The sequence below is a fragment of the Moesziomyces antarcticus genome, assembly GCF_000747765.1.
Source record: "Moesziomyces antarcticus DNA, scaffold: scaffold_v10051, strain JCM 10317, whole genome shotgun sequence".
NCBI lineage: Eukaryota > Fungi > Basidiomycota > Ustilaginomycetes > Ustilaginales > Ustilaginaceae > Moesziomyces > Moesziomyces antarcticus.
This window is the reverse complement of record NW_014638959.1, coordinates 1-22,253: the sequence shown is the minus strand read 5'-3', so window position 1 is coordinate 22,253 and position 22,253 is coordinate 1. Positions and strand designations below refer to the sequence as shown.

General features: G+C 60.4%; 8 protein-coding genes across 8 annotated transcripts; 4 read left to right on the top strand and 4 right to left on the bottom strand.

The window, feature by feature from the left end:
- Nucleotides 1-2,962: 2,962 nt before the first annotated feature.
- PAN0_051d6448 (benomyl methotrexate resistance protein) lies at nucleotides 2,963-4,720 on the top strand (the record flags this gene model as incomplete). Its single annotated transcript, XM_014798110.1, has 1 exon — nucleotides 2,963-4,720. The coding sequence occupies one exon, from the start codon at nucleotides 2,963-2,965 to the stop codon at nucleotides 4,718-4,720; it is 1,758 nt and encodes a 585-aa protein (XP_014653596.1).
- Nucleotides 4,721-4,859: 139 nt separating this feature from the next.
- PAN0_051c6447 (dephospho-CoA kinase) lies at nucleotides 4,860-5,810 on the bottom strand (the record flags this gene model as incomplete). The annotated part of the gene is made up of 1 exon (XM_014798109.1): nucleotides 4,860-5,810. One exon carries the CDS (start codon nucleotides 5,808-5,810, stop codon nucleotides 4,860-4,862), a length of 951 nt encoding a protein of 316 aa, XP_014653595.1.
- Nucleotides 5,811-6,057: 247 nt separating this feature from the next.
- On the bottom strand, nucleotides 6,058-7,425 carry PAN0_051c6446 (DNA-binding protein; the record flags this gene model as incomplete). Its single annotated transcript, XM_014798108.1, has 5 exons — nucleotides 6,058-6,165; nucleotides 6,240-6,884; nucleotides 6,973-7,068; nucleotides 7,138-7,313; nucleotides 7,407-7,425. 5 exons carry the CDS (start codon nucleotides 7,423-7,425, stop codon nucleotides 6,058-6,060), a joined length of 1,044 nt encoding a protein of 347 aa, XP_014653594.1.
- A 367-nt stretch (nucleotides 7,426-7,792) lies between these two features.
- Nucleotides 7,793-9,892, top strand: PAN0_051d6445 (misato segment ii myosin-like domain-containing protein; the record flags this gene model as incomplete). Its single annotated transcript, XM_014798107.1, has 1 exon — nucleotides 7,793-9,892. One exon carries the CDS (start codon nucleotides 7,793-7,795, stop codon nucleotides 9,890-9,892), a length of 2,100 nt encoding a protein of 699 aa, XP_014653593.1.
- Nucleotides 9,893-10,032: 140 nt separating this feature from the next.
- Nucleotides 10,033-12,531, bottom strand: PAN0_051c6444 (uncharacterized protein; the record flags this gene model as incomplete). The annotated part of the gene is made up of 1 exon (XM_014798106.1): nucleotides 10,033-12,531. The coding sequence occupies one exon, from the start codon at nucleotides 12,529-12,531 to the stop codon at nucleotides 10,033-10,035; it is 2,499 nt and encodes an 832-aa protein (XP_014653592.1).
- A 333-nt stretch (nucleotides 12,532-12,864) lies between these two features.
- PAN0_051d6443 (uncharacterized protein) lies at nucleotides 12,865-15,354 on the top strand (the record flags this gene model as incomplete). Its single annotated transcript, XM_014798105.1, has 1 exon — nucleotides 12,865-15,354. One exon carries the CDS (start codon nucleotides 12,865-12,867, stop codon nucleotides 15,352-15,354), a length of 2,490 nt encoding a protein of 829 aa, XP_014653591.1.
- A 496-nt stretch (nucleotides 15,355-15,850) lies between these two features.
- Nucleotides 15,851-17,186, top strand: PAN0_051d6442 (translation initiation factor eIF3 subunit; the record flags this gene model as incomplete). The annotated part of the gene is made up of 7 exons (XM_014798104.1): nucleotides 15,851-15,863; nucleotides 15,986-16,083; nucleotides 16,168-16,308; nucleotides 16,394-16,520; nucleotides 16,625-16,937; nucleotides 17,046-17,062; nucleotides 17,146-17,186. 7 exons carry the CDS (start codon nucleotides 15,851-15,853, stop codon nucleotides 17,184-17,186), a joined length of 750 nt encoding a protein of 249 aa, XP_014653590.1.
- Nucleotides 17,187-17,630: 444 nt separating this feature from the next.
- PAN0_051c6441 (uncharacterized protein) lies at nucleotides 17,631-21,689 on the bottom strand (the record flags this gene model as incomplete). The annotated part of the gene is made up of 5 exons (XM_014798103.1): nucleotides 17,631-20,046; nucleotides 20,189-20,420; nucleotides 21,010-21,105; nucleotides 21,246-21,385; nucleotides 21,586-21,689. 5 exons carry the CDS (start codon nucleotides 21,687-21,689, stop codon nucleotides 17,631-17,633), a joined length of 2,988 nt encoding a protein of 995 aa, XP_014653589.1.
- Between the last annotated feature and the right edge of the window lie 564 nt (nucleotides 21,690-22,253).

Below are 22,253 nucleotides of genomic sequence, written 5' to 3'. Positions count from 1 at the left end.
GGGGGGGACCAGACAAGAGAAGAAAGGGAATGCTGTGGGATGAAGCCATCGAGCCGGTCTCTTCCAAGATGCTCTGTGGATCTGGGGTGAAGCAGCTTGTTCATCGAGGCATAAGTGCAGCGGTAGAGCGATTTGCAATTGGACAAGGTCCTCTTCTTTGAGGCATCGCGGCTGGACAGGGGCACAGAGGTTGAGAAGCACAGAAGAGAGATTCAAGGACCTGCGCAGCCGTCGAGTCTGCACGTCAGTAGTAAAGAAGGACAAAGAATCTGCGAGGGACCGGCTTCTGTCACGCAACGCCCAAAAAGGTGCAAAGCGCACAAATGATCACCCAAATGATGCCAAGATTGCAGTTGGTGCTCACTCAGGTGAAGTTGAGTAACGGGCTGCTGTACTACTGTTTGTCGCACATCGCTGCTGGACGGGTCGTTCCGTTTCGATTTCCGATACTCCCGAGATGTCCCCTCTTCCCTTCTCGCCGCGCTTGCATGCTAGGGACTGCCGCACGGACGCAAGGAAGAGCTCGCGACTGCCAGGGGTGCTTCTGATTGCCTGAGACAATACAGATGCCTGCCTCAGGGCTCTTCGTCAGACCATTCTCTCTCTCTCGCCCCCTTTCAGGCGGATAATTATGAGTGACACAAGACTGCAGCACGGAAAAGTAACGGGATGTTTCTCACCCAGAACGGGGAAGGAATGAGATAGCTCAGCCTCGTCTCAAGCACTGAGGAAACTGACTCAAAAGCGTGCATTCTCGGCTGAGATTGAAAGCGGGACGCACTGTGCACTGTCTTCATCGCCAGCTCGCCGCAGAATGTCATCTTACGCATTGCATCCTTCAGCCGCGCTCGTGGTTGCATCAAGCCCCGAGAGATGAGCCTGACATACAGTATTATAAGGTAGTAACCTTCGGCCCCGAGCGACTTGTGAAGTACCATGTGAAGATGCGGATCGTGCTTAGTTCCCTGCCACCAGGCTCGTGAAGGGGTCACGATTGCTCGTTCTCAACCCAGTACCAGCCCAGCGGCTTTAAGTCAGACACAGGTCGTCGCTACGTGTAACACCTGCCTGCGAGCTCTGTGCTTTAAGGCACTGCAAAATTCTGTAGCTGGCGAGGAATATCCACAGAGCACTGCGGAAATACCCGTGGGTAGACAGGGTGCCTGACCGCATTTGCAGTCACTCTGAGACTGCGATAGTGTCGCTGATGGCTCGAGTGGTGGTGTCAAGCTACGAGCATGTGAGATACGTGAATAATGAGCATTCTGTGTTGCGCCGCGCAGAGGCACGGTATGAGAGATTTTTTGAACGAGGAAGAACCGTGTCGGCGGAGGCCTATAGCTCCGGCTCTACCCTACGAAGCTTTCTTGCGACGCCTCTACTTCAGTGCCGCTCAGAGCCGGCTACCTCAGCTGGCATTTCCGACACTGTTCATAGGTGTGCACATTTGACGCCTTGCAAAGAGCTTGAACGCTGATGCGGCCCACCGTTTCCAATGGGGTATCGGTGGATGCTGTTTCTGCTCGGCGCAATATGTGCATCCGGGCCTTCACTGCGTGTCAGCCCCTACACGGCGTACAATCCAACGCGGCATGGTCGCGAAGGCTGTACTACGGGCGCCACCTCAGAAGTGCGACGCACGACCGTTGTACTCGCACTTGACTCACTCTGTAATTAGGTTCACTGAGCTTTGCGCTCACTCGCACGGAGTGTAGACAGAAGCACCACAATCTCTCATTCTCATCATTGTCAGTACACCCTTTCGATCGCGTACAACTCTCTGACGGCTGTCACCTAGTTCCAGTGTCGCAGCATCTACCGTCGCAGACTCCAACAAAGCTTACATGACCGATGCTACCAGGCACAACTGTGCCAAATGTGCCAAGAAGATTCAATCAAAGCAACAAGGCGTGCCTGTCTCCCGATTTCTACTGTGGGTACTGACTGAGAGGACCAAAGTGTACTGGAAGACCGCGGAACACTTTGCCTCGGGCCCCCCTAACTCCGTCGCGCTCTGCAAGCCGAATTTTGTTATTTTTTGGTGCGGCTTTTCGTGACAAATTTTTGGGTTGCATTGCCGGGAAAATATGTGGCGCCAACATGCTAGACGGATATCGCCATTTCGGACAGCTGCCACAGCTGACATGGTCGTTGAGGGGATATGCTTGAGCCTCGCCGATCCTCCACCTTACGATTTGGAACCGCGGCCGCCTTTCCAGTCGACACGGCCCTGTGCGATTTGTGTCCGCGGAAGGCGTCCAATCATCGTGGCATCTTCGGCGTCTTTCTGCATTCTTCTTCACGTGCACGTCTATCGCCGACCGCGACATCGCGACATCCTCTTTCCGCCAAGCACGACATGCACCACCGCCCCTACTTACGGCCCGCCGCCTGCTCGCTCTAAGGTTGACATCCGGATTCCAAGGGAAGACGTCATTGTTCCGGACTTTGCCACTTCTTGCTGTGCGCAAATCTCAAGTGATGTCGATCGGAGTCCACGGTCCACCCTGTGTTCAGAACCTGGTCCACCTCGGATATCAAAACTTTTTCCGTTTTCCGGAGTGCATTTCGTGCTCCGTGGATTAGGTTGGACCCTGACAAGTTGCTGGGACCCCATCCGCAGTTCTACCTCGGCGTTTACTGAGCGCATGCGTTGACCTCCACTTCAGCGATCCTTTGGCCTGGCATGGTTCTGACCCGCCATCGCGCTCCTTCCATCGCCGCCCTCTCTTCGAGAGTGATAGCAACCTTTGCAAACTGACGACCACCGGGATATAAAGCCTGCAGCCTCTGTGCTCGGTATCGTCATCCGTCCCATTCATCCTAAACAGTCTGCCTCACCTAGCCTCTCGATATCCGCGGCCCGATCTGCTGCGCTCTTCCCTGCGTTATAATTGACTGTCCCTCGATATCGTCAAATACATTTTCGTCCCGGAGCAAGACTATTGACCAAGCCTCCGCAATGACCTCTGCAGCAGCAACATCGTGGGTTGGCACCCTCCTCAACCAAGCCTCGAGCGGCAAGATCTTCCCACGTCCCGACCAGCGCCCGGACTTTGTGCTTGCTTCGCTGCTCAAGTCGACGCCTCCGTCCTCGGCAACGTCTACTAAGCAGGCTTCTGAAACTTCGTCGATATATGAGCAACCTGCTCACAAGGATGTAGCGAGTGAAGCGTCGATGAACCCTGTCCTGGGCACCGACCTCGAGCAAGCCCTCTCGCAAGCACAAGGGACAAACACCCTGGCTCGTGTGGTCAGCCAGGCGCGCCAAGGTACAGAAAAGTCGGCAACATCAGAAGACGATGAGCATCTCATTGTCGGATGGTACGACGATGCGGATCCAGAGAACCCGCGCAACTGGTCAAGCGGCAAAAAGGCATTCGTCACCTTTCTCATTGGCCTGCTCACCTTTGGTGTCTACTCGGGCTCGGCGATCTACACGCCTTCCATCCCGGGCGTCATGGCCGAATTCGATGTCGGTCTCACCAAGGCCACGCTCGGACTTTCGCTCTTCATTTTGGGATATGCTATCGGTCCAATGTTCTTGTCGCCGTTGAGCGAGGTGCCAGCGATCGGCAGGAACTGGACCTACATCCCAAGCATGATCGTGTTTATCATCTTTAACATCGTCGCATCGGTGGCGCCAAATTATTCGACGCTCATGGCGATGCGCTTCTGGACCGGCTTCTTTGGCTCGCCGGCACTGGCAACCGGCGGCGCCAGCATCTCGGATATGTACGACGGTGTTGGCGTGGCGTTCCCAATCGCCGTCTGGGCTGTCGGCGCTGTCTGTGGTCCCGTCCTGGGACCGGTGATCGGCGGATTCAGCGCCATGAATCTGGGCTGGAGATGGCCCATGTGGCTGCTCACGATTCTGTCTGGTGCAACGACGATCGTGCTCGCCTTCTTGCTGCCCGAGACATTTGAGGGCTACATCCTCCTGCAGCGCGCACAGCGACTGCGCAAACTCACGGGCAACCAGCAGATCCGCGCGCAAAGCGAGCTGGATCAGCAGGCCACCACCGTCGCATCGCTCACCAAGGAGGCCCTGCTTCGACCGCTTATCATTTCGATCGAGCCGGTCGTCTTCTTTACGTCTCTCTATCTCGGAGTAGCCTACGCCTGTTTCTACCTGTTCTTCGAGTCCTTCCCCATCGTGTTCACCGAGGTGCACGGCTTCAATCTCGGCGAGTCTGGCTTGCCTTTCCTCGGCCTCGCCGCGTCGGGAGTGCTAACGCTTCTTGGCTACATATGGTACCTCAGCAAGTACTTCAACCCGCGTTTCCTCGCCAAGGCCTCCAAGGGTATCATCGTGCCTGAAGACCGGCTTTCGATCGCGCTGTTCGCGTCGTTCTTCGTTCCTTTGTCGCTGTTCGGCTTCGGTTGGACGAGCCGGGAAGACATTCACTGGATCGTGCCGATCATCTTCAGTGCCATCCTTCTTCCTGGCGTGTTCCTGCTCTTCCAGAGTATCTTGGTGTACCTGCCCATGTCGTACCCCAAGTATGCTGCATCGGTGCTGGCAGCGAATGACCTGATCCGATCTTCGATCGCCGCTGCCTTCCCGCTATTCGGCCACGCCATGTTCAAGAGCCTGGGAGTCGGCGTGGCTTGCAGCGTGCTCGGAGCCATTTTTTGCGTGCTCATCGTGCCGCTGTGGGCCCTGCACAAGTACGGCCATGTGCTGCGCAAGCACTCCAAGTATGCGCACGTATACTAGACTTTAAATCCTGATACCCTTCCCTTCGATTTCGCTGTGCCAGCTCCGCCTGACCTTCGCAATATGGAGTTCTGCCGGCACACGTGTACGAGCCTGTGCTGCAGCCGCGGATGTTCGTACCACGCGTCCGTGCCAGGAACTACAGCTTGCTGCTTGGCAGGGTGGGCTTGTGACCGGAAGCGAGCCGCGCGTTGACGGTGGTTGTGCGACGCCAGGCTCTCCATGCACCTGCGAGGAGGCCGCATGGAGGGACGAGCCACTGCAGCAGCCACCTGAGGCTGCCGAGACCGGAGTAGCTGTCGATCCACCTGGCGACCATCCTGTCGACCTGGATGCGAAGTGCGAGCGGCGTCTGCTTCTGGAGGCCCTTTGTCCATTCTGGCGCCTGGAGCTCGTTGTGGTCGTCCACCCTGTCGCCTAGATCTGCCGAGTTGTCGAGGATGGTGTCTGCATACACGAGCTTGTCGTCGAGCGGGAGCTGCGCTTCGAGCCTTTGCTTGGCGTCAGCTTCGGTGAGGCCCTTGGACTGGCCGTCGCGCGCAAGCATGCGGGTGAGTTGATCTTGGCGACGGCAGTAGACGAGCACGAGCTCGCCACAGAACTTCCATAGCCCAGCTTCGACGAGCAGCGGCGTATCGACGACGACGACCTTGTAGCCGCGCACCCAGTAGCCGATGAGCTTCCACACCATGCGACGGCGAATGGCGCCGTGGGTGATCTTGTTGAGCACCTTGGTCTTTTCTGGCGTTGCAAATGCAAGTCTTCCGAGTTCAGCGCGGTTGAGCGTGCCGTCGGATTCGTTGATGACGGTCGGACCAAAGGCGGAACGCAGCGCGGCGAGGGCGGGCTGACCAGGCTCCACCACCTCGCGCGCGAGCAAGTCGAGATCGATGATGGGAATGCCAGCTGGGTGGTTGGAGATGAGGTAGCTGGCGGTGGACTTGCCAGAGGCAATGCCTCCTGTCAGACCGACGACGAGCATGGCGGTGTGGATGAGTGGGGCAGACGAAGGTGGGATGGTGGGATGGAGGGATGAAGGGTAGCCAGAGCGCGTGTTCCGATTCGCACCAAGCGAGCGGAGGTGGTCCATGCGATGCGCTTTCACGAAAAATAGCCAATTTCATTTCAGCCAGGCGCTGCGGACCCATTTTCTCAGCACGCACGCACTTTGAGCCTTCGCCCATGCAGATGTCATTGACGTTTGACCGTGGCGAGGGAAATGGTGGGCTGTATGTTCGGGTTGATGACATTGAAACAGTGTGCGGAGGTCAGTGCAGCCAGCGGGTCGAGCATGCAGTGTGACACTGCATCGGATTGAGCTGCCGTGCCTCTGGCCTTCACAGCGGAGAGGCCTCTAGCGCAGCACTGGGTACGAGGCCCAGCTCGCGAAGCGTCTTGTTTGCATCACTTGCGTCAAAGAACTTGCGAGGGAAGGTGGTCGAGAACTGGTATCACGAAAGCGGTGCAAAGGTGTGAGCAACGAGGTCTGCGCCGCGGGGGCCAAGTTGTTTCTGCTTACTTTGAGCTGTGCACTGCCGCCATCTTTGCCTTCGGCTCGGATCTTGTCGGCGACGTCGGCGAGTGTAGCGTCGGCCGAGAGCGTGCCCATCCACATGCCCCCGGGCGCGCGCACCCTGAGGCGTGCGTCGTTGGCCGAGCTGGTCGACGCCTGCGGACCTGCGCTTGCTGCGAGCGCTGCAGCGCTAGGACCCGCCGGCGCGGCAGCTGTGGGAGCGGGCTTGCCCTCGCGAGCCGCCTTGTCGGCGGCAGCCTTTGCGGCGCGTTCGCGCTTGTCCGCCTCGATCTGGGCCTTGACCTTGGCCTTGAAGGCGGCATCGTCGGCCTTTTCCTTGCGCTTGCGCTCTGCCTCCTTGAGCTGCTCCTTGCGCTTCATCTCCTCCTTGACCTCGGTGAGGTCTTGGCCCGCCTTGCGACGGATCTTTTCGTTGACGCGCGACTCCTCTGCGTCGATCTTGCTCTGTGCGGCACGCTTGGCTGCGAGCTTGGCGCGTAGCTCCTCGAGCTTGGCCTTCTTCTCCTCCTCGGTGAGCGGCTTGATCTCTTCGGTGCTCTCTTCGAACGACGTGTGACCCGACTTTTCGGCGTGGAACTGGGCGAAGGCGGGCGACTTGAAAGTCTTGCCGCAGTCGGAGCATTTGATGGACTGTGAGTTGAAGTGTGAGCAGAGCGAAAGTCAGTCGATGCGCCTCCTTAGAGATGGCGGGAGTCAGGCTAGTGTGGTCTGGACTCACCTTGGCCTCGCCGACATTGTTGACGGCGTCGTCGGCAGCCTGCTGGCCCTTCTTGGAGACTAGGTCGGCAAGGGCGGCTTCGTCCTCCTCGTCATACTGTGGTGCATCATGGCATCAGTGTGTGCTTCTGCGGGAGATAATTCGTGGCTGGACTTGGCTACTCACATCATGACCTCCGGCGCCGGAGGACGTCGCGGCAGCAGCGGAAGCAGACTTGTAGTCTGTCGGTACGGGGCTGTCTTGGTTGGCTTCTAGGTGATCGAGTGCGGGCTGGAGACCGGCATTCTTGGTGGCGTACAGGGCCCAATCGACTCGCTCTGGGGTGAAGCCCATGTCGAGAACTGAGCCGAGACGAGCACAACAGCAGACGTCAGAGACAGTCAGTCGCGCTTCCCGAGCGCGGGGGTAGGGATCGTCTTGGACTTATTACTCACGCATGCTGCGATCGCCCATCTTGTATTTGCCTTTGGGTGCGTGCTGTGTGATGGTAGCGAGAGACGGGAATGGAAGATTGGGGATGAGCTGCTGATCGACCGAGCAGGGCGGCTACACACACGACACTTTCCTGCGCATTTGGCCCGTTCGCCTCCACATGAGGCGCCCCACGCGCAGCTGGGCTTTGTTAAGGCGCGACTGGACCCTGCTGCGGCTTGGTTGCGAGACCCGGGCGCGTCAGTTTTTCTTGGAAGGTTGCCAAGCGCTCTTTGGCTTGAGGATGAATGCCTGCTCCTTCCCTTGAGAGACGATCAGCAACACACGAGCCGCAAAGAAAGCAACCCGAGGGGCTGGAGAGCGCAGCACTGCACGGAGAAGCCGAACCATGCCGCAAAAGGAGATCATCTACCTCTCTTTTGGCTCCTTTGCCAATCACATTTCGACGCACTTTTGGAATGAGCAGCAGTCGTACTTTACCTACGACCAAGCTGACGACGCACATGCAGGTCCATCTGGCTCAACGTCGAGGAGCACAGACGAAGATGAGCCGCTCGTCGACCACGACGTCTCTTTCCAAGCAGGACAGACGCTCTCAGGCCACGACACGTACAATCCGCGAGCTGTGATCTTCGAGACCGAGCACGAGTTTGGCGCCCTGGCCAAGCTCAACGCGCTCTACGAGTCTTTCCCTCCCGACTCGACCGACCGAAATGTTGCATTGGATAGTCTGCAGAGCTGGGGCGCCGAGGCCCAAGTGATCGCAGCGCAGAAGATCCGCAAGAGCGACTATCAGCGCCGTCTCGAGCTCGAGGACCAAGGTATCGATCCCGGCTCTTCCGACGACGAAGCCGAGGATGGGGGATCCGATGGAGAAAAGGTTGCAGCGACGCCTGCGAAAGCCGCGCAAAGGCTCAAGCAGAGGCGCATGCATCGCTTCTGGTCCGACTATTCGCGCACCTACTTCCACGCCAAGTCGCTCGTCTCGGTCGGCGGCGAGCTCACGGTACCCATGCTCGGCTCGTACAACTCTGCAGAGTCACCCGAAGCCAACGACGGCAGAGTGCGCTTCGAGACCTTTTCGCAGGGAGCGGAACACTTTGACGAGCTCGAAAAGCGCAGCGAGGTGCTCGACACCAATCTGCGCTGGTTTGCCGAAGACGCCGATCTGCTGCAAGGCTTTCAATACACCATCGGAACCTCCGACGCATTCGGTGGCCTCGGTGCCAAATATCTCGAGAGTCTCGTCGACGAATTCCCCAAGATCACGCATCTCGTCTTTGGCTCTGCCTGGGGCAACACGACGCTCATCCAAGACGATCAAGACAGCGCCGATGCGCCACGGCATAACAGGCTCGCCCGGATCCGCATGATGAACAATCTGCTCTCCTTGGTACAGCTGATGGAGCATTCATCCGCCCTTGCACCCATCCACGTTCCACATGGCGGACAGAGCACTCAGGTCGGCGCTGACTGGCAACGCTACCTCGGACGCATGCACCTCGACGACATGCACCATGCATCTGCCCTCCTCTCGGCACACATCGAGACGGCGACACTCGGAACGCGCCTCCGTTCGCGCACCGACACTCTCGGTTCGCTCGTCTCGCGTCTCAACTGGCGTCGCGATACCAAGCTTGTTCACCTCGGTGGTGTGCTGCCCGTTCCATACCCGGTGCCCCTGTCGTCATCCTCCTTTGAAGCCACTTCGTCGTCGACGGACCCGGTCGATGCACTGCTCCACTCCTACGGCTACGGCGACCGCGATTCGAGACAGCGCCAACGCGGTGCGCCCCTCGAGTCACAGTCGCAGCTGGCCGCGCGCGGGGCCCAACTCGCTCTCTCCTCGTGGATCGATCTCTCGCTTCCACCTTCGCTCGGCGGCGGAGCGAAGCGACGCAACAAGCTCGTGTACAATCTCCAGCGTCCCTTCTCGCACCATGCCGTGCTGCGCAACAGCAACCTTGACGACGCAGTGCTTGGCTTGGGCATGCTCGACTCGCTCCTCACCCAAATCCGCGAGCCGTTCGGCCAGGGAGTCTATGTCCCGCAGTCGTACAACATTCTCTCCTCCTTCCCCAACTTTTTCTCCCATCTCGACGCGCAGGGAAAGCCCATTCCTCGCACGTCAAACGCCGTCGCGGATCCAGCAGCGGAAGGCAGCCACAAGGTGCCACGACCAAAGCACACAGCGATGCTCTCGTCTCTCAGCGCCACTCCCTACACCGTACACCTCCTGCGCGACGCCAGGAATACGCTCAGCGAGGCACTCGGCGGTCACGCGCCCTTGGCAGCGTACGGTCTCGATGCCGAGGATGCCAAGGACAACCTCAAGGAGATCCGCGAGCAGATCGAGGGCTGGATCGACACTTACAGCGTCGACAACGATGCCAACAGCGCCGACGACGACGATCAAGGTGGCATGGGCACAGACGAAGAGTATGACGTCGATCACAACCCAGACGACGGCTTGGACTGGGACCTGTAGCCTTTCTCCACCATGCAACGCCATACCACATTCACTAATGACAATACAATGCGCAAACATGCGATTTTCCGCAATGGATTCATAGTCTACTGCCAAGAATGGCATGCATGACTTGCGGCTGAACCCAAGGTGATGCCAGGCTAGATGCCGTAGGCGCGCACTCTGGAAAAGTGAAAGGGGCGCGAATGCTTTTGCGGCAACGGCAGCACCTCGCCATTGGTGAGGTTGACGCTGTGATACTCGAGCAAGTCGAGCTTGTTCCATCGGCCTCGAGTGGTGCTGCGCAGGCCAAACACCATGCGGAAGGCGTACTTTTGCATGCTCTTGTCGCGCAAATCCTCGACGACCACCTTGGGGCCGCTGGGCCTGCCTTCGTCCTCGTCGTCTTCCAGACCTTGCTCAAACAGCTCCCATCGACCCTTGGAGAATCCTTTGGCCTTCAAGCCTGGTTCGAGCTTGCGCACCGTCTCGGAAGGCGCATCGGTGGTGAGCAGCGAGAGCGCCGTGCCGTCCGGAAGGAATCGGATGGAGCGGTAGAACTCCACCACGTGGATCACGCGGATCCACGCATCCTCGCTCATGCCCGGGCGAGCATAGTGGCACGCGGCGATGTAGCATCCGTTGAGACGCACGCGCGGCTGGTTGATAAACACTGTGCGCCAGTCCGAGTGATGGCGCTCGTACAGACTGGCCAGGCTGGAGGCTGCATCGAGGATGGGCGGATAGTAGGTCTCGCGCACAATCTCGCGCCACAGCGAGGGCGCTTTGGTCAAGAGGCGCATCTTCCAACACGTGCGTCCGAGCATCTCGAGCGATTGCCAGTCTGCGCCGCCTAGCACGACGCCGATGCCCAGCGGCTGCTTGCGAGCGATGACGCCAGTGGCGTTGGGCTCGGACGTCTTGTCCTTGTCATGTTCGCCTGATTGTGGCTCGGAGTGTGTGTCCGCCTTGGCATTGTTGTAGCCTGTTTCTTTTCCGGTCGAAGAAGGGTCAGGCGCCGTGTGGATGCCGTTAGCCGTTGAGCTCGCAGCGCCAGCGGGGGCAGGTTTGTGGGGTTTGGATGCGGCGCCGGTAGTTGGGTTGGGGTTTGCGGTACTACGGCCAGTCGATACAGCTGCAGCAGCGTCCGCGGCAGCCTGCTCCTCGGGTGAAGGTTTGATCTTGACGACCTTGGCGCCTCGCCTTCCTCTAGGCGCGATGATCATGCGGAGGATGTGGAGCAAGATCTCGTCGGGCAATCTTGCGATGGGCATGCTCTTCTCCTCGTCCTCGGGAGCCAAGGCGATCGTGCTGAAATCTCTTTCTCCGCCGCGCTCGATGGACATGGAGTCGAAGAGCTTGGCCAATTCGTCGGGCCGCAATTCGTGCGCTTTGTCTTGTCTTTCTGTGGACGTTGTTGGAGCCCTACTTGCCGTTTGGTCGTCTAGAGACGCGCGAGGCTCGGTGCCGTTGTAGGACAGGCCCCTGGCCTTTGCCTCTGCTTCTTTGGCCTGACGTTCTTTGATGGCGACGTAGCGGTGGTCGTCAAAGTCGAGCGCCTTTCGCACCTTGTCTGCGATGGCGGGACTGGAAAGGAGGGCGTCGTTCTGTTGTGTCGAGGAGTTTGCGAGGGCGGGGTCGGTGAGGAGGAGATGCGCCCTGTGGTAGAGACGATCTGCGTGCGAGTTGAGCTTGAAGGCGCGGCGGTAGGATTCGAGAGCCTGGTCGAGCTGACCGCTGCGTTCCATCTCGACGGCGCGGGCGTAGGCTTCGACGGCGCTGCGCATGCCTGCTTGTGTGGCTTCGCTGGCGTGGGCGGGAGCATCGTGGGTGGCGATGATGTGCGGCGCGCGCGATGATGCGGACGATGATGATGACGCCGAAGGCTGGGAGGCCGTTTCGGATGCGGGCTGGCGCTTGGGAGCGAGTGGGCGAGAAGAGGAGGTGGAAGAGCTAAAAGGAGCTGCCGAGGCGCGAATGGATGCCGATGAGATCGAGCCATCGACTTTCTGGTCGGACGAGTGGTGAGGTTGATCTTGCTGTCGTACGAGGGGGGAAGGCAGATCGTGAGATGATTGTGATGGCGGTGGACGACGCGGCAGCCTGTGGGCAGCCTTGGAGTACTTGAGCGCTGCAGGCGCATAGATCTCTGCCTCGGGGAAGGGGAGGGAGTGATCTTGTGGTAGAGCCGAGGATTGCTGATCTGCAGCGAGGTCTGTGTCATTGTCGCTTGCTTCATGGCCTTGTCGGTGTGTGGGTGGCAGGGGGGCATGCGCCTCGGATGCAGAGGAATTGGCGGCTGGATGTAGCAGCGTCGAGGTTGAGGTGTGTGCTGTATGCGGATCGGGGCGCGGTTGCGTGTTTGCGGGCGGGTGGGAAGGTTGGGCGTAGGTAAGATGGCCTCTCGCCTCGACCTCCTTTTTCCATTCGGAACGGAATCGCTCTAGCTCGTCGTCGACAAGATCGGAGGACTGCGTTTTAGCAATCGCAGGCGCTTGATGGGAGTGAGGCTCGAGAGGCGTCTGCGATCCGCTCTGGTCTGCGAGCGGCGGGGTGGAGGAGGGCGAGTCGGGTTGGAGAGCCTCATCGTCTGGGTCTGGATCCGAGAGCGGATCTGGCGGTGGGGTTCGCACCGAGGCGGCAGCCTCTGAGCGGTCCATGGTTGGCGACTTGGTGTGAGAGTGGGAGAAAAGCGATGCCGAGGCCGAGGCCGAAGCGAAAGCGAGGGGACAGACTGAGTATATAGCAAGGCAGGAGCAACGGTCGGGCGGAGGGAAGAGCGGAGAGACCCTGACGGGACGTACAAGCTCAAGCTCGAGCTCGAGCGCCGCCTCCACACTCGCACCAGGCCGGCACGCCAGTCGGGGTGGCCGACTCTGCCTTCCGTGCGTCTTTGGTGCGGCTTCCAAAAAAGACGCCGAACGGCCATCGCTGAGCTCAGTCACGGAGAAATGAAAAATGAAAATGCGGTCCAGGAGGTCCCAGCCCGATCGATGACCACCGCTCGACAGGTTGACAATCGGATCGCATGCAGGCCCGATGGAAGCGCGATGGAAGTGAGCGGCATCCGACCCCAAAGACGTCGGAGCATCATCACACGGTTGGCGCCTCCTCTCGCCATCACCACGACAACCCACCCGCCTACACATCCACCCGCTGCGCCCCCCCTTTCGTCATGCAATCACGCGGCCACTGAAAAGACACTCGATCCAACCGCTTCCGGCTTCTTCCCGCTCGCACACATACACGAGAGCATGGCCGCGCCAAGGACGCCCTTTTCAAAGCGTCTCGATGACCACTCCCAGACGCACAACCTCAAACACTCCAACGGCGAATTCGGCGAGCAAGTGTCTCCGCACACAATGAGCGCCGCCGTGGACCAGGCTCACATCCAGCTCATCCAGCAGGTCCAGCACGAACTTCGCACCCCCGTCCACGGCCTTCTCGGCCTCGTAGAGGACATCCGCTCCGACATCCGTTCCGCAGCCTTCCAGGACCAACTTACGCGCAGATCGCTCCTCATCAAGACGGAATCGCTCTCCGGCCTCGCTGAGCGCCTCCAAAACGTCCTCGACGACTTTCGCGACTTTGCCACCGAGACCATTCATGCACGCGAGGCAGAGGAGGATCACGAGGTGTTTCCCGAGCAGCCCGTCGACCTCGGCGACCTGCTCGATTCCGTAGCTGCACAGGCTTGGAACGAACAGGTGCGCCAGATCCGCGCAGAGGATGGCGAGGATGCTCGCCTCCCACCACCACCCGAACTCATCCTCCAGACCGACACCAGCCTGCGCGGATGGAAGACGGTCGTATCCACAAAGCTCGTCAAGAAGCTCGCGCGCAAACTCATCTCCAACGCCCTCCGCTTCACCACCCAAGGCTTTGTCGAAGTATCCCTCTCGCCCTCGGTCGCATCCTCGCCCTCCAGCGAACACGACCTCTCCTTCCCCTCTTCGCCCCCGTCTTCGTCCGACACCGCACCTCCCGCAGCCGACCAGCATTTCGTCGATCTCGTCGTCGAGGACACGGGCGAAGGCATGACCGAGCACTTTCTCTCCCACCGCCTCTTCGAACCCTTTGTCAAGGCCGACAACTTCAAGGCTGGCGCTGGCCTCTCCGTCACGCTCTGCTCCACCATCGTCCGTCGCATGGGCGGCTCCATGCACGTGTCCAGCGACAAAGGCAGAGGCACCATCGTCACCGTAAAGATCCCCGTACAGAGCCTCCCACAACCCTCCGTCGCTCCCGCACCACCATCGCAGTCGGACCAGCTCATCTACCTCTACGGCTTCGAAGGCCCCGGCCTCCAACGTCTCGCCCAGGTCATCTCGGCACAGCTCGCCACCTTCGGCAACCTCTACTGCACCTCGTACATCCAGGACGCCGACTTCCTCCTTTTGCCCGAGGAGGTCTGCTTCGAGGTCAGCGGCGGCATCGACGCCATCCTCGAGCAAACCAAGCCCGGCGTCAAGATTGGCGTACTACAGGCGCACGAAGATGCAGGCATCGAATACGCCGCTTTCAAGAATGGCAGTCGAAGACCCACCTTTGTCACGCGCAAGCCGTTCGGTCCACGATGCTTCGCCAACCTCCTCCGCCTGGCCGAGCAAGACGATCACCAGGACACCAGAACCTCTTCGGAAGCCGTGAGGAAAGAGCACGGTCACCTCGGCTACACGGCGCCTCCAAACCCCAACGAGCCATCCAAGCTGCTCCCAGAAGGCTCGGGCACGCCGTTGACCAAACGCGCCCGATCGCCAAGCACGTCGGCAGAAGCCCAATCCGATCCAGACAACAACGACCTGCAACCAGATCGGATGGCCCGCGTTGCCGACCAGGAGAAGCGCAATCGCGAGCGAGGCTCCTCGCTGCCCAGCGGCGACAAGCTGGCCGACCTCGTGGTGAGTCCCGACGCCATGGACCAAGTTCTGCGTGCGCCGCATCCCAAGCCACGCATCGAGCCGCCTCCGACGCCTGCGCCCGTCGCCCCGGCGACGTTGCCATCAGACTCGCCATCTCCTCCTCGTGCTTCTGCGCCCAGACCCAAGCCCAAGTTCAGCGTGCTTTGCTGCGAAGACAATCCGCTCAACATGCGCATCCTCACCACCATGCTGCGCCAGAGCAAGATCGACTTCCACGAAGCCGTCGACGGTGTCGAGGCAGTCGAGCAGTTCAAGAAGCATCTTCCCGCCGTCACGCTTCTCGACATCAACATGCCGCGCATGATGGGCTTCGAAGCATGCGAACTCATGCGAAAGCACGTAGCCGAACGACTCACTGCCGAGGAGCGCGAGCAGAGGATGTTCAAGATCGTCGCCGTCACCGCGCTCTCGGACCGCTTCCATCAGCAGAAGGGTCTCGAATGCGGCATGGATGCCTGGTTTTCAAAGCCTCTCAAGATGCGCAAGCTGAAAGACGACCTCGCCAGCTGGAAGTCCAGCTTTGAAGACATGACCCTCCCGACGGAGCAAGCTGACGCCTAGACCACCAAAGCTCGGCCGCGCCCTTTCCGCCTCGTGCGGCAGACCAACCGCTAGATGCGCTCGCTTGGGAGCACCTCTGGTTGATTTCGTGTCACCGATCCCGTGCATGTACGTCCACTCATGTATTTGTATCTTGCTGCTATCTATGCACTCAGTCTAGACTGCGCTATGTGTAGAGCTCCTCCAGACCCTTTTGGTACTGGCAAGCTGGTGCAGCTGAGCCGACGCCGCCGAGAGTCAAACAAATCGAAGTGAAGCGAGACGAATCCTGCACATCGGTAAGTGAAGGAGACGAGATCGGGCAAATTTGAATCCTTGTCTCTCGCCTCCTCAAATTTCGCAACACGGCTCCAGTGCCCACCGGCGCACGAGACTGCAATCGACAGATCTGGAAGCGAGAAGATTTCGCGCCTGCATCATTCTCCGCGCCTCTTCAGACCACCATCTAGCTACACCGTATTCAGCGTCGACAAAGCGAACCAAGACGAAGATCAACATGAGTGACTGGGGTATGTGTAGGCACGCTCGTCTCTTCCTACAGAAAGTGTGAAGCAGATAGCTGACGCCCAGCCATCTCGTCTTGCGCTTCCCGTCTCGTTGCCCTTTGTTCCGACTCATCGCTCATGCGCAGAAAACGACGACGAGCCGCAGCAGGTTGCTCCGCCTCCGAAGCTCTCCGCAGCTGGTCGCAAGAAGTTCGACGACGAAGACGTCGAGGAGGAAGTCAAGGTGAGTGCTCTGCTGAAACTCGCACGCGCCGCATGCAGCAATGCTCTGCTAACGCTGCCTTGCATCTGGGTATCGCGATTGTAGGATGACTGGGAGGAGGAAGACTCGGAGCCAGAAAAGCCCAAGGAACCCGTAGCACTGCCGCCGCGCAAGAAGAAGAGCGTCAAGCAGAAGATCGCCGAGAAGGAGGAGGAGGAGCGTCTGCGTCGCGAACAGGGTCTCGACGTAAGTTCAAGTTGCACCGTCACGCGCATCCTCTAGCGCACATACTAACACGCACACCGTCCCGCATGCTGCTATCGCTTCGAAGGACGACGAGGAKGAGGAGGACTGGGACGCTGACCCGATAGCAAAGCGCCGCATGGAACGCGAGGCTCAGCTCAAGTCCGACGTCGAAAACGCCGCCAACCTGCTCGGAACCGCCAAGATCGCCGACGGTAAGCATGCCACTGCACACCTTTACCGGCTTCACGCCCGCCCTTGACCGCGACTGACGATCCCCTCTCCCGACGTCTTGCCGTGCCTTTTCCTTGCCTGCCAGATGGCCTGTCGAAGCTCAAGTCGATGAACCCCTCGAGCAAGGAGGACTGGGAGTCGTTCGCCGACCTCATCTACGCCGAGCTCATCAAGAAGCAGTCGTCCAAGCCCGGCTTCGAGAAGCACTTTGTGTCGCACATGTACAAGAACATCGCTTCCACCCTCCGAGACGTCGACATCCGCAAGTCCTCCACCATGCTCAAGGCGTACGCAGAGGACAAGGTCAAGGCCGAAAAGGAAGCCAAGAAGTCCGGCGGCCAGAAGAAGGTCGCCGCTGCCAAGCCCAAGACTGTCGGCACGGCCAGCGCAAAGAATGTGTACGTTGCTCCGTTTTCTGCATGCACGGCGCGCCTCACGTACTCACTGCTTTCCGCTCTTATCTCTTGCCATTCTTCTCACATTCACACCTGTCAATGTCTGTACAGCATCGACACGCGAGCATGTAAGTGCCTATCAGACGTCGCCGTTTCCCAGCATCCTGGCACTAACCCTGACTTTTCTCTACGTGTCATCACGACCCGACAGACGGCGACGAGGCACTCGACGACGACCTCGACTTCATGTAAAGCGCTGCAATGCTACTCTTGCATATTCATCCACTTCCGCCTTCCCGGGCCGCGCTCACCGGCGCGGCCACGGGCTCCAAGAATGCTCGTTCGGACCACACAGACGCAGGCAGCAATTTGTTGCCTCAACTGCTCACGCGTGACAAAATGAGACCGTTCAGTCTCTGCTCATCTCGTTCCACATCTTTTACAATCAGTCCCACACAGGCACAGACATTAAAAAAGGGGCCAAGGAACCACAGATTAGAGATTTCAGCAACATGCAAAGTAGCATCAGGACCCAAGACAAGAGAACCGATAGAGTGGAGGAGAAGGACAGGAGACAAGACAAAATGGCGAGCGTCTATTGAAAGTAAGAGAGGACGAAACGAAAGGTGCGACGCAATCGAGGCTGCAGCGGTCCATTTACGTGTATGACTTGCGAGCGTCGCCGAAAGACAAGACTTAGGCGGGCGACATGTCGACCTCAGGCGCGCCATCCGATGGCATGCGCTTCATCGGCGGCGGGAGCACCATGCTGATCGGCGAAGTCTCGCGCGAGAGCGCCTGACCGAGCGAGGGCAGCGTGGTGTTATGCTCGCGGTCGCGCTGAGCCGAGTGGATGGGCGTCATGCCAAAGCCGCCTAGCCCCTTTTTGCTGCGCGCGACGCTAGGAGCGCCCGCTGCAGGCGAGTTGGACGCGCTCCCAGGGATCTGCGAATAGACGCTGGTCGGGCTCGACTCGGCGCTCACCAAGCCGTTTCCTGGATGGGCAAAGGCGTTTCCGATCGAGCTCTGTCGCGAATGCGATCGAGACGACAGTGCGTTGGGCAAGCTTGCGAGCGGGTGCAAGGTAGGCGAGCCATGAGGCGATCCCGAACGGCTGGCAGGCGCCGAGCGTGAGCTGCTGCGCATGCTCTTCTTGTGATCGCCGTAGGGATGGTAGTTGTAGGCGTGCGTGTGGTGGTGGCCGGGGAGCGGGTGATGACTGCCGTCGCGATGAGAGGCGCTGGCGGGGAAAGGCGGGGGCAGAGTCCTCGAGGATGGATCCGCCACCAGATGCGGGTAAGACGAGCGCGACGGATGCGGCTTGAGGCTGCCCATGCCGCCGTCCAAGATGTCTTCGATCTTGGTGCGACGCGAGCCTCGCTCGGCATCTGCCGCGGGCGGATGCGCAGGCGTGAGATGGTAGGCCGAGAGGCTGGTGCTCGAGTTGAGCGAAGGGACGCCTTTGCTTCGCGAGCCAAAACTGTGGCTGCGCGAGAGCTTGGGCGGCATGTGCGAGGGCTGCGCAGGCGAAGTGGAGGCCGAGGTGGAAGCCGAGCCGCTGGCATGGGAGTCGAGCTCGACGGCGGTGCTTCGCTCGCCCGAGGTGCTGGAGGGGATGGCGTGGGAAGAGGAGGTGGGCTGCATGGGAGTTGCGCCGAGCGAGGAGAGGTGGTGATGCGAGCGGGAGCGCGCGGAAGATTCCATGTAGGGATGCGAGCGGTGTCGGTGGGAGCCGTGGTGACCGAGACCAGACTGATGCGCGGGGCCCTCGTGGGAGTGATGGTGGTGCGGCGGCGAGAGGCCGTGGGCGTGGCGGCCGTGGAGGACGGGGGAGCCGGGACGCGAAGTGTAGGGGCTGTTGGGGACGGTGTTGCCGCCGAGCAGGCTCATGTTGCGCAGAGGGCCGAGTACGGGGCTGCTGCTCGGGGTCCAGTGGGAGTTGCTGTGCGTCGCGGGGGGCGCGGGGCCGGAGGGTGCGAGCGGCAGACGCGGGGGCTTGGCGTCGTCATGCAGGGAAGCGGCATGCTCCGACTCGGAGGCGTAGTCGTCTCCGTGCAGGTGGTCGTCGGGCGAGAAGCGCGGCGAGTGTTCGACGCTGCTAGGCACGCTGGAAGAGGTGGAGGCCCAACCGCCGGCGCCATGGTGCGAGCCGTGCTGGTAGTAGCGGTATAGGCTTGGAGGAGGGTGGCTGCCGTTGTAGCCGGCGTGCGAAGGGCGCGAATATCCACACTCGGCGGCGTAGCGGTTCTGGGCGGGGCGAGCGAGGATTGCCGAGGCGATGCGGTCATTGTACTTGCGGTGGCAGTCCTCGTGCGAGCAGCCGGGCGGCGTGCTCTCGCCGGACGAAGCGGGAGGAGGCGGATAGGCGTAGCTTGCAGAGGTGTGGCCGGACCCAGCGGCGGCAGTAGGGCCGTGGGCGTGGTAGCGGTCGGTGTAGGCGTCGGGAGCGTAGTGCGAATGGTAGGCATGAGGCGGGTGAGGACCAGAGCGACGGCCCTCGCGCTCGGCACGCTGGAGTTCGTGGAGCTCGTCGCTGGCGAGCATGGCGAGTGCCGACATCTCGCCGGTGCGGGCGGGGCGAGCGGCGTGGCGGAGCTCGCGATCCGAGTCGCTGTCCTCTGCGTCTTCCTCGGCGCCTAGCTGCCAGCGGAGCGACCTGTTGGCATGTGCGGATCCGGGCTTGGAGGAAGCGGAGGCGATGGCAGGAGCAGCGCCGTGGGGGGAAGAAGGGTTGGAGCCGGACTTGCGTGCGGCTGCCTTCTTGTCATCGGCATGTGCGCCGCCCTTTTTGGGATTGGCGTGGATGCGCACGTGTCGGGTGAGTTCATCGGAGCGGCTGAAGCGCTTCTCGCATCCAGGATGGGTGCAGACGTGGGGCTTTTCGCCGGTGTGGGTGCGAATGTGGCGGGTCTGGTGTTCGAGACGGTAGAAGGCGCGCGAGCAGAGCGGACACTTGTACGGACGAGGGATCTGGGACTTGTCCACGGTGTAGTTGCTGGCGGTGATGGTGGCTGCGTCGGCGGCTGGATTCGCCATGTTGGGAGCGGTGGGCTGTGCCATTTTGGAAGCGCGGAATGCCACCAGGCCAGGGGCGCTGTGGTTGGGACCCGAACTGGGCGAGTCAAAGCGACTGACGGTGGAGATCAGCAGCAGTGATGGGTGGATGCGGTGATTCGGTCAAGCTGCTCGATGGTCAGGGTCGCGCAGTACAGGCGGTATGCGTCGGATTGGGCCAAGCAGACGAACGAATGTACAGTCGATTGGAATGCGTACGGGCGAGTCGAGCAGTGTGGATGCGAGACGCAAGACCAGTTGTGGATATGGCGAGGTGGAAGATGGAGGTGAGTGCGAGTATGATACCGGTGGTGAGCAGGAGGCAAGGCGACGGAATGGTTGTACGGACAGGTGGGAGGAACGGAGAGGGCGGCGGCGGCTGAGCATCGATAAGCGGTGGGGACTGCGGTCTGGAGCCACTCTTCGGACGGGCTGAGGAAAAAATGAGGGGCAAGGCGGAGAGGCGAGAGAGGCGAAAGGCGGGAGAGGGGAAAGGGAAATTGGGGGGGGGGGAAAAGAATTGCGGCAGCCGAGCTTTGCAACGGACGACTCGGAGGCAGCGAGCGGAGCGGCACGGAGGCGGACAGGCAGGGCCAAGACCAGAGCGCGAGACGAGAGCGTGAATGTGCCGAAGCGGGCGCTCTTGAACCGGTTGCGTGCGTCGACTTGCTGAGCCGCGCTATCGTTTTTTTCACCAGCGCCACTGCCGCCTCCCCTCTTCTCCCCCCCCCCCCCCCCCCCCCCCCCCCCCCCCCCCCCCCCCCCCCCCCCCCCCCCCCCCCCCCCCCCCCCCCCCCCCCCCACCTGCGTCGGGCGCTGCTGGGACCTAAGCTTATCATGCAGTCCGCTTACCAGCCCCACAAAGCCAAGCCAAGCCAAGCCGATCCAAGTCAAGTCGCACTCGAACCCAGATGCACGCGGCGCCCACTCTTTGGCGTGGCCCTCTCTGTGGCATCGTCGGCACTTGCATTGAAGCATCCGCTCTGCCCCACCTGCGGACGGAATGGCCGACTGCGCTTACGACACTTCGCAAACGAGGGAGCGGGAGCGTCAGCGAGGCGGCCAGGCGGATCGGAGGGGGCAGGTTCGCTGACGAGCAAAGCGACCGGAATGTCGTCTGGATGCGCTCAGTTGGCGAGATCGCCCGGGCGGTCGGTCGGTCGGTCGGAGTGCTGTCTGCGACTGTGGGGTATACGCCGACAAGGTCCTAGCGTCGATTCCCTGTGTTTGGGTTTGGAAAACTTTTCCGTCGCGAACCACGCAGCTCGACGCACGCACGCATCCAACCCAGAGTGACAGCACTAGGCGAAATTTGCCGAGGCGGACCAGCGAGTGGGATGGGCAGGTGGGGGCGGGGGAAAGTGACGACGCTCATCTTCCACCCGAGCCAAGCCGCCCTTGGAATTGGAAATTTTTTCGAGCCTGACGCAGCATCCGCTCCGCATCCGCATCAGCATCCGCTTCTTTCCGCCCGCTGCAACACGTTCTGCCCGTCAAGTCGCCTCGAGCAGCATACAGAGTAGTACGATAAGTCGTCGTCGAACAATAGACGCCCGCTTCCACGCGCGGTCGAGCAACAGCCGGCTCAGCTCAATACGAAACCGGATTGAATGCGCCGACGCCAAAAGCTTTGTCGTCGTCGTCGTCGTCGGCTGTGCTTTCGACCGATGATGGTCGACCGCAGCCCGCGCATTCGGTCATCCTGGTTTACAAAAGTTACGCGTCAGCGCCAACCCAGCCTTTCGGCCCGGTCCCGCTGCAAAGTTTGACCCTTTACCACGAAATTCGAGCCGCGTCCGGCTGCCAACCCCACGAGCCAATGGCGGGGGAGCAACCACAATTTCAGCCTGACGCGCGAAACTTTCCTACAAAACTTGCACACCCTCCCTGGGGTTTTCGCCGATCTAGGGCGGGCCCTGGTTGAGGTCGTCCAAGTCCTCGGCGCTAACTTATGCGTGCCAGCATCTCGCTTGACTGTATCGGCGCGGCAGTCCTGATGGCTTGGCTCGCTCGCCGAACGAGTGACAGGGACATTTCGCCGGTCCTCTCTTCCCAGTATCGCGGTGCGATCGTCTGGACCAGCTCACCACCCCGATTCTTCATCGATACCATACAATATGACAAGCACAAGCACACGCACACACAAAACAAGCGTGAAGCAGCAGGCAGCGTCACAAGATGAAGCGGCGTCATGAGGTGCAGCCCAGCCGAGCTGACCGCCCGCGGTCCGTCTGCCTCCACGCGTTCCATCGGAGCTTTTTTTTT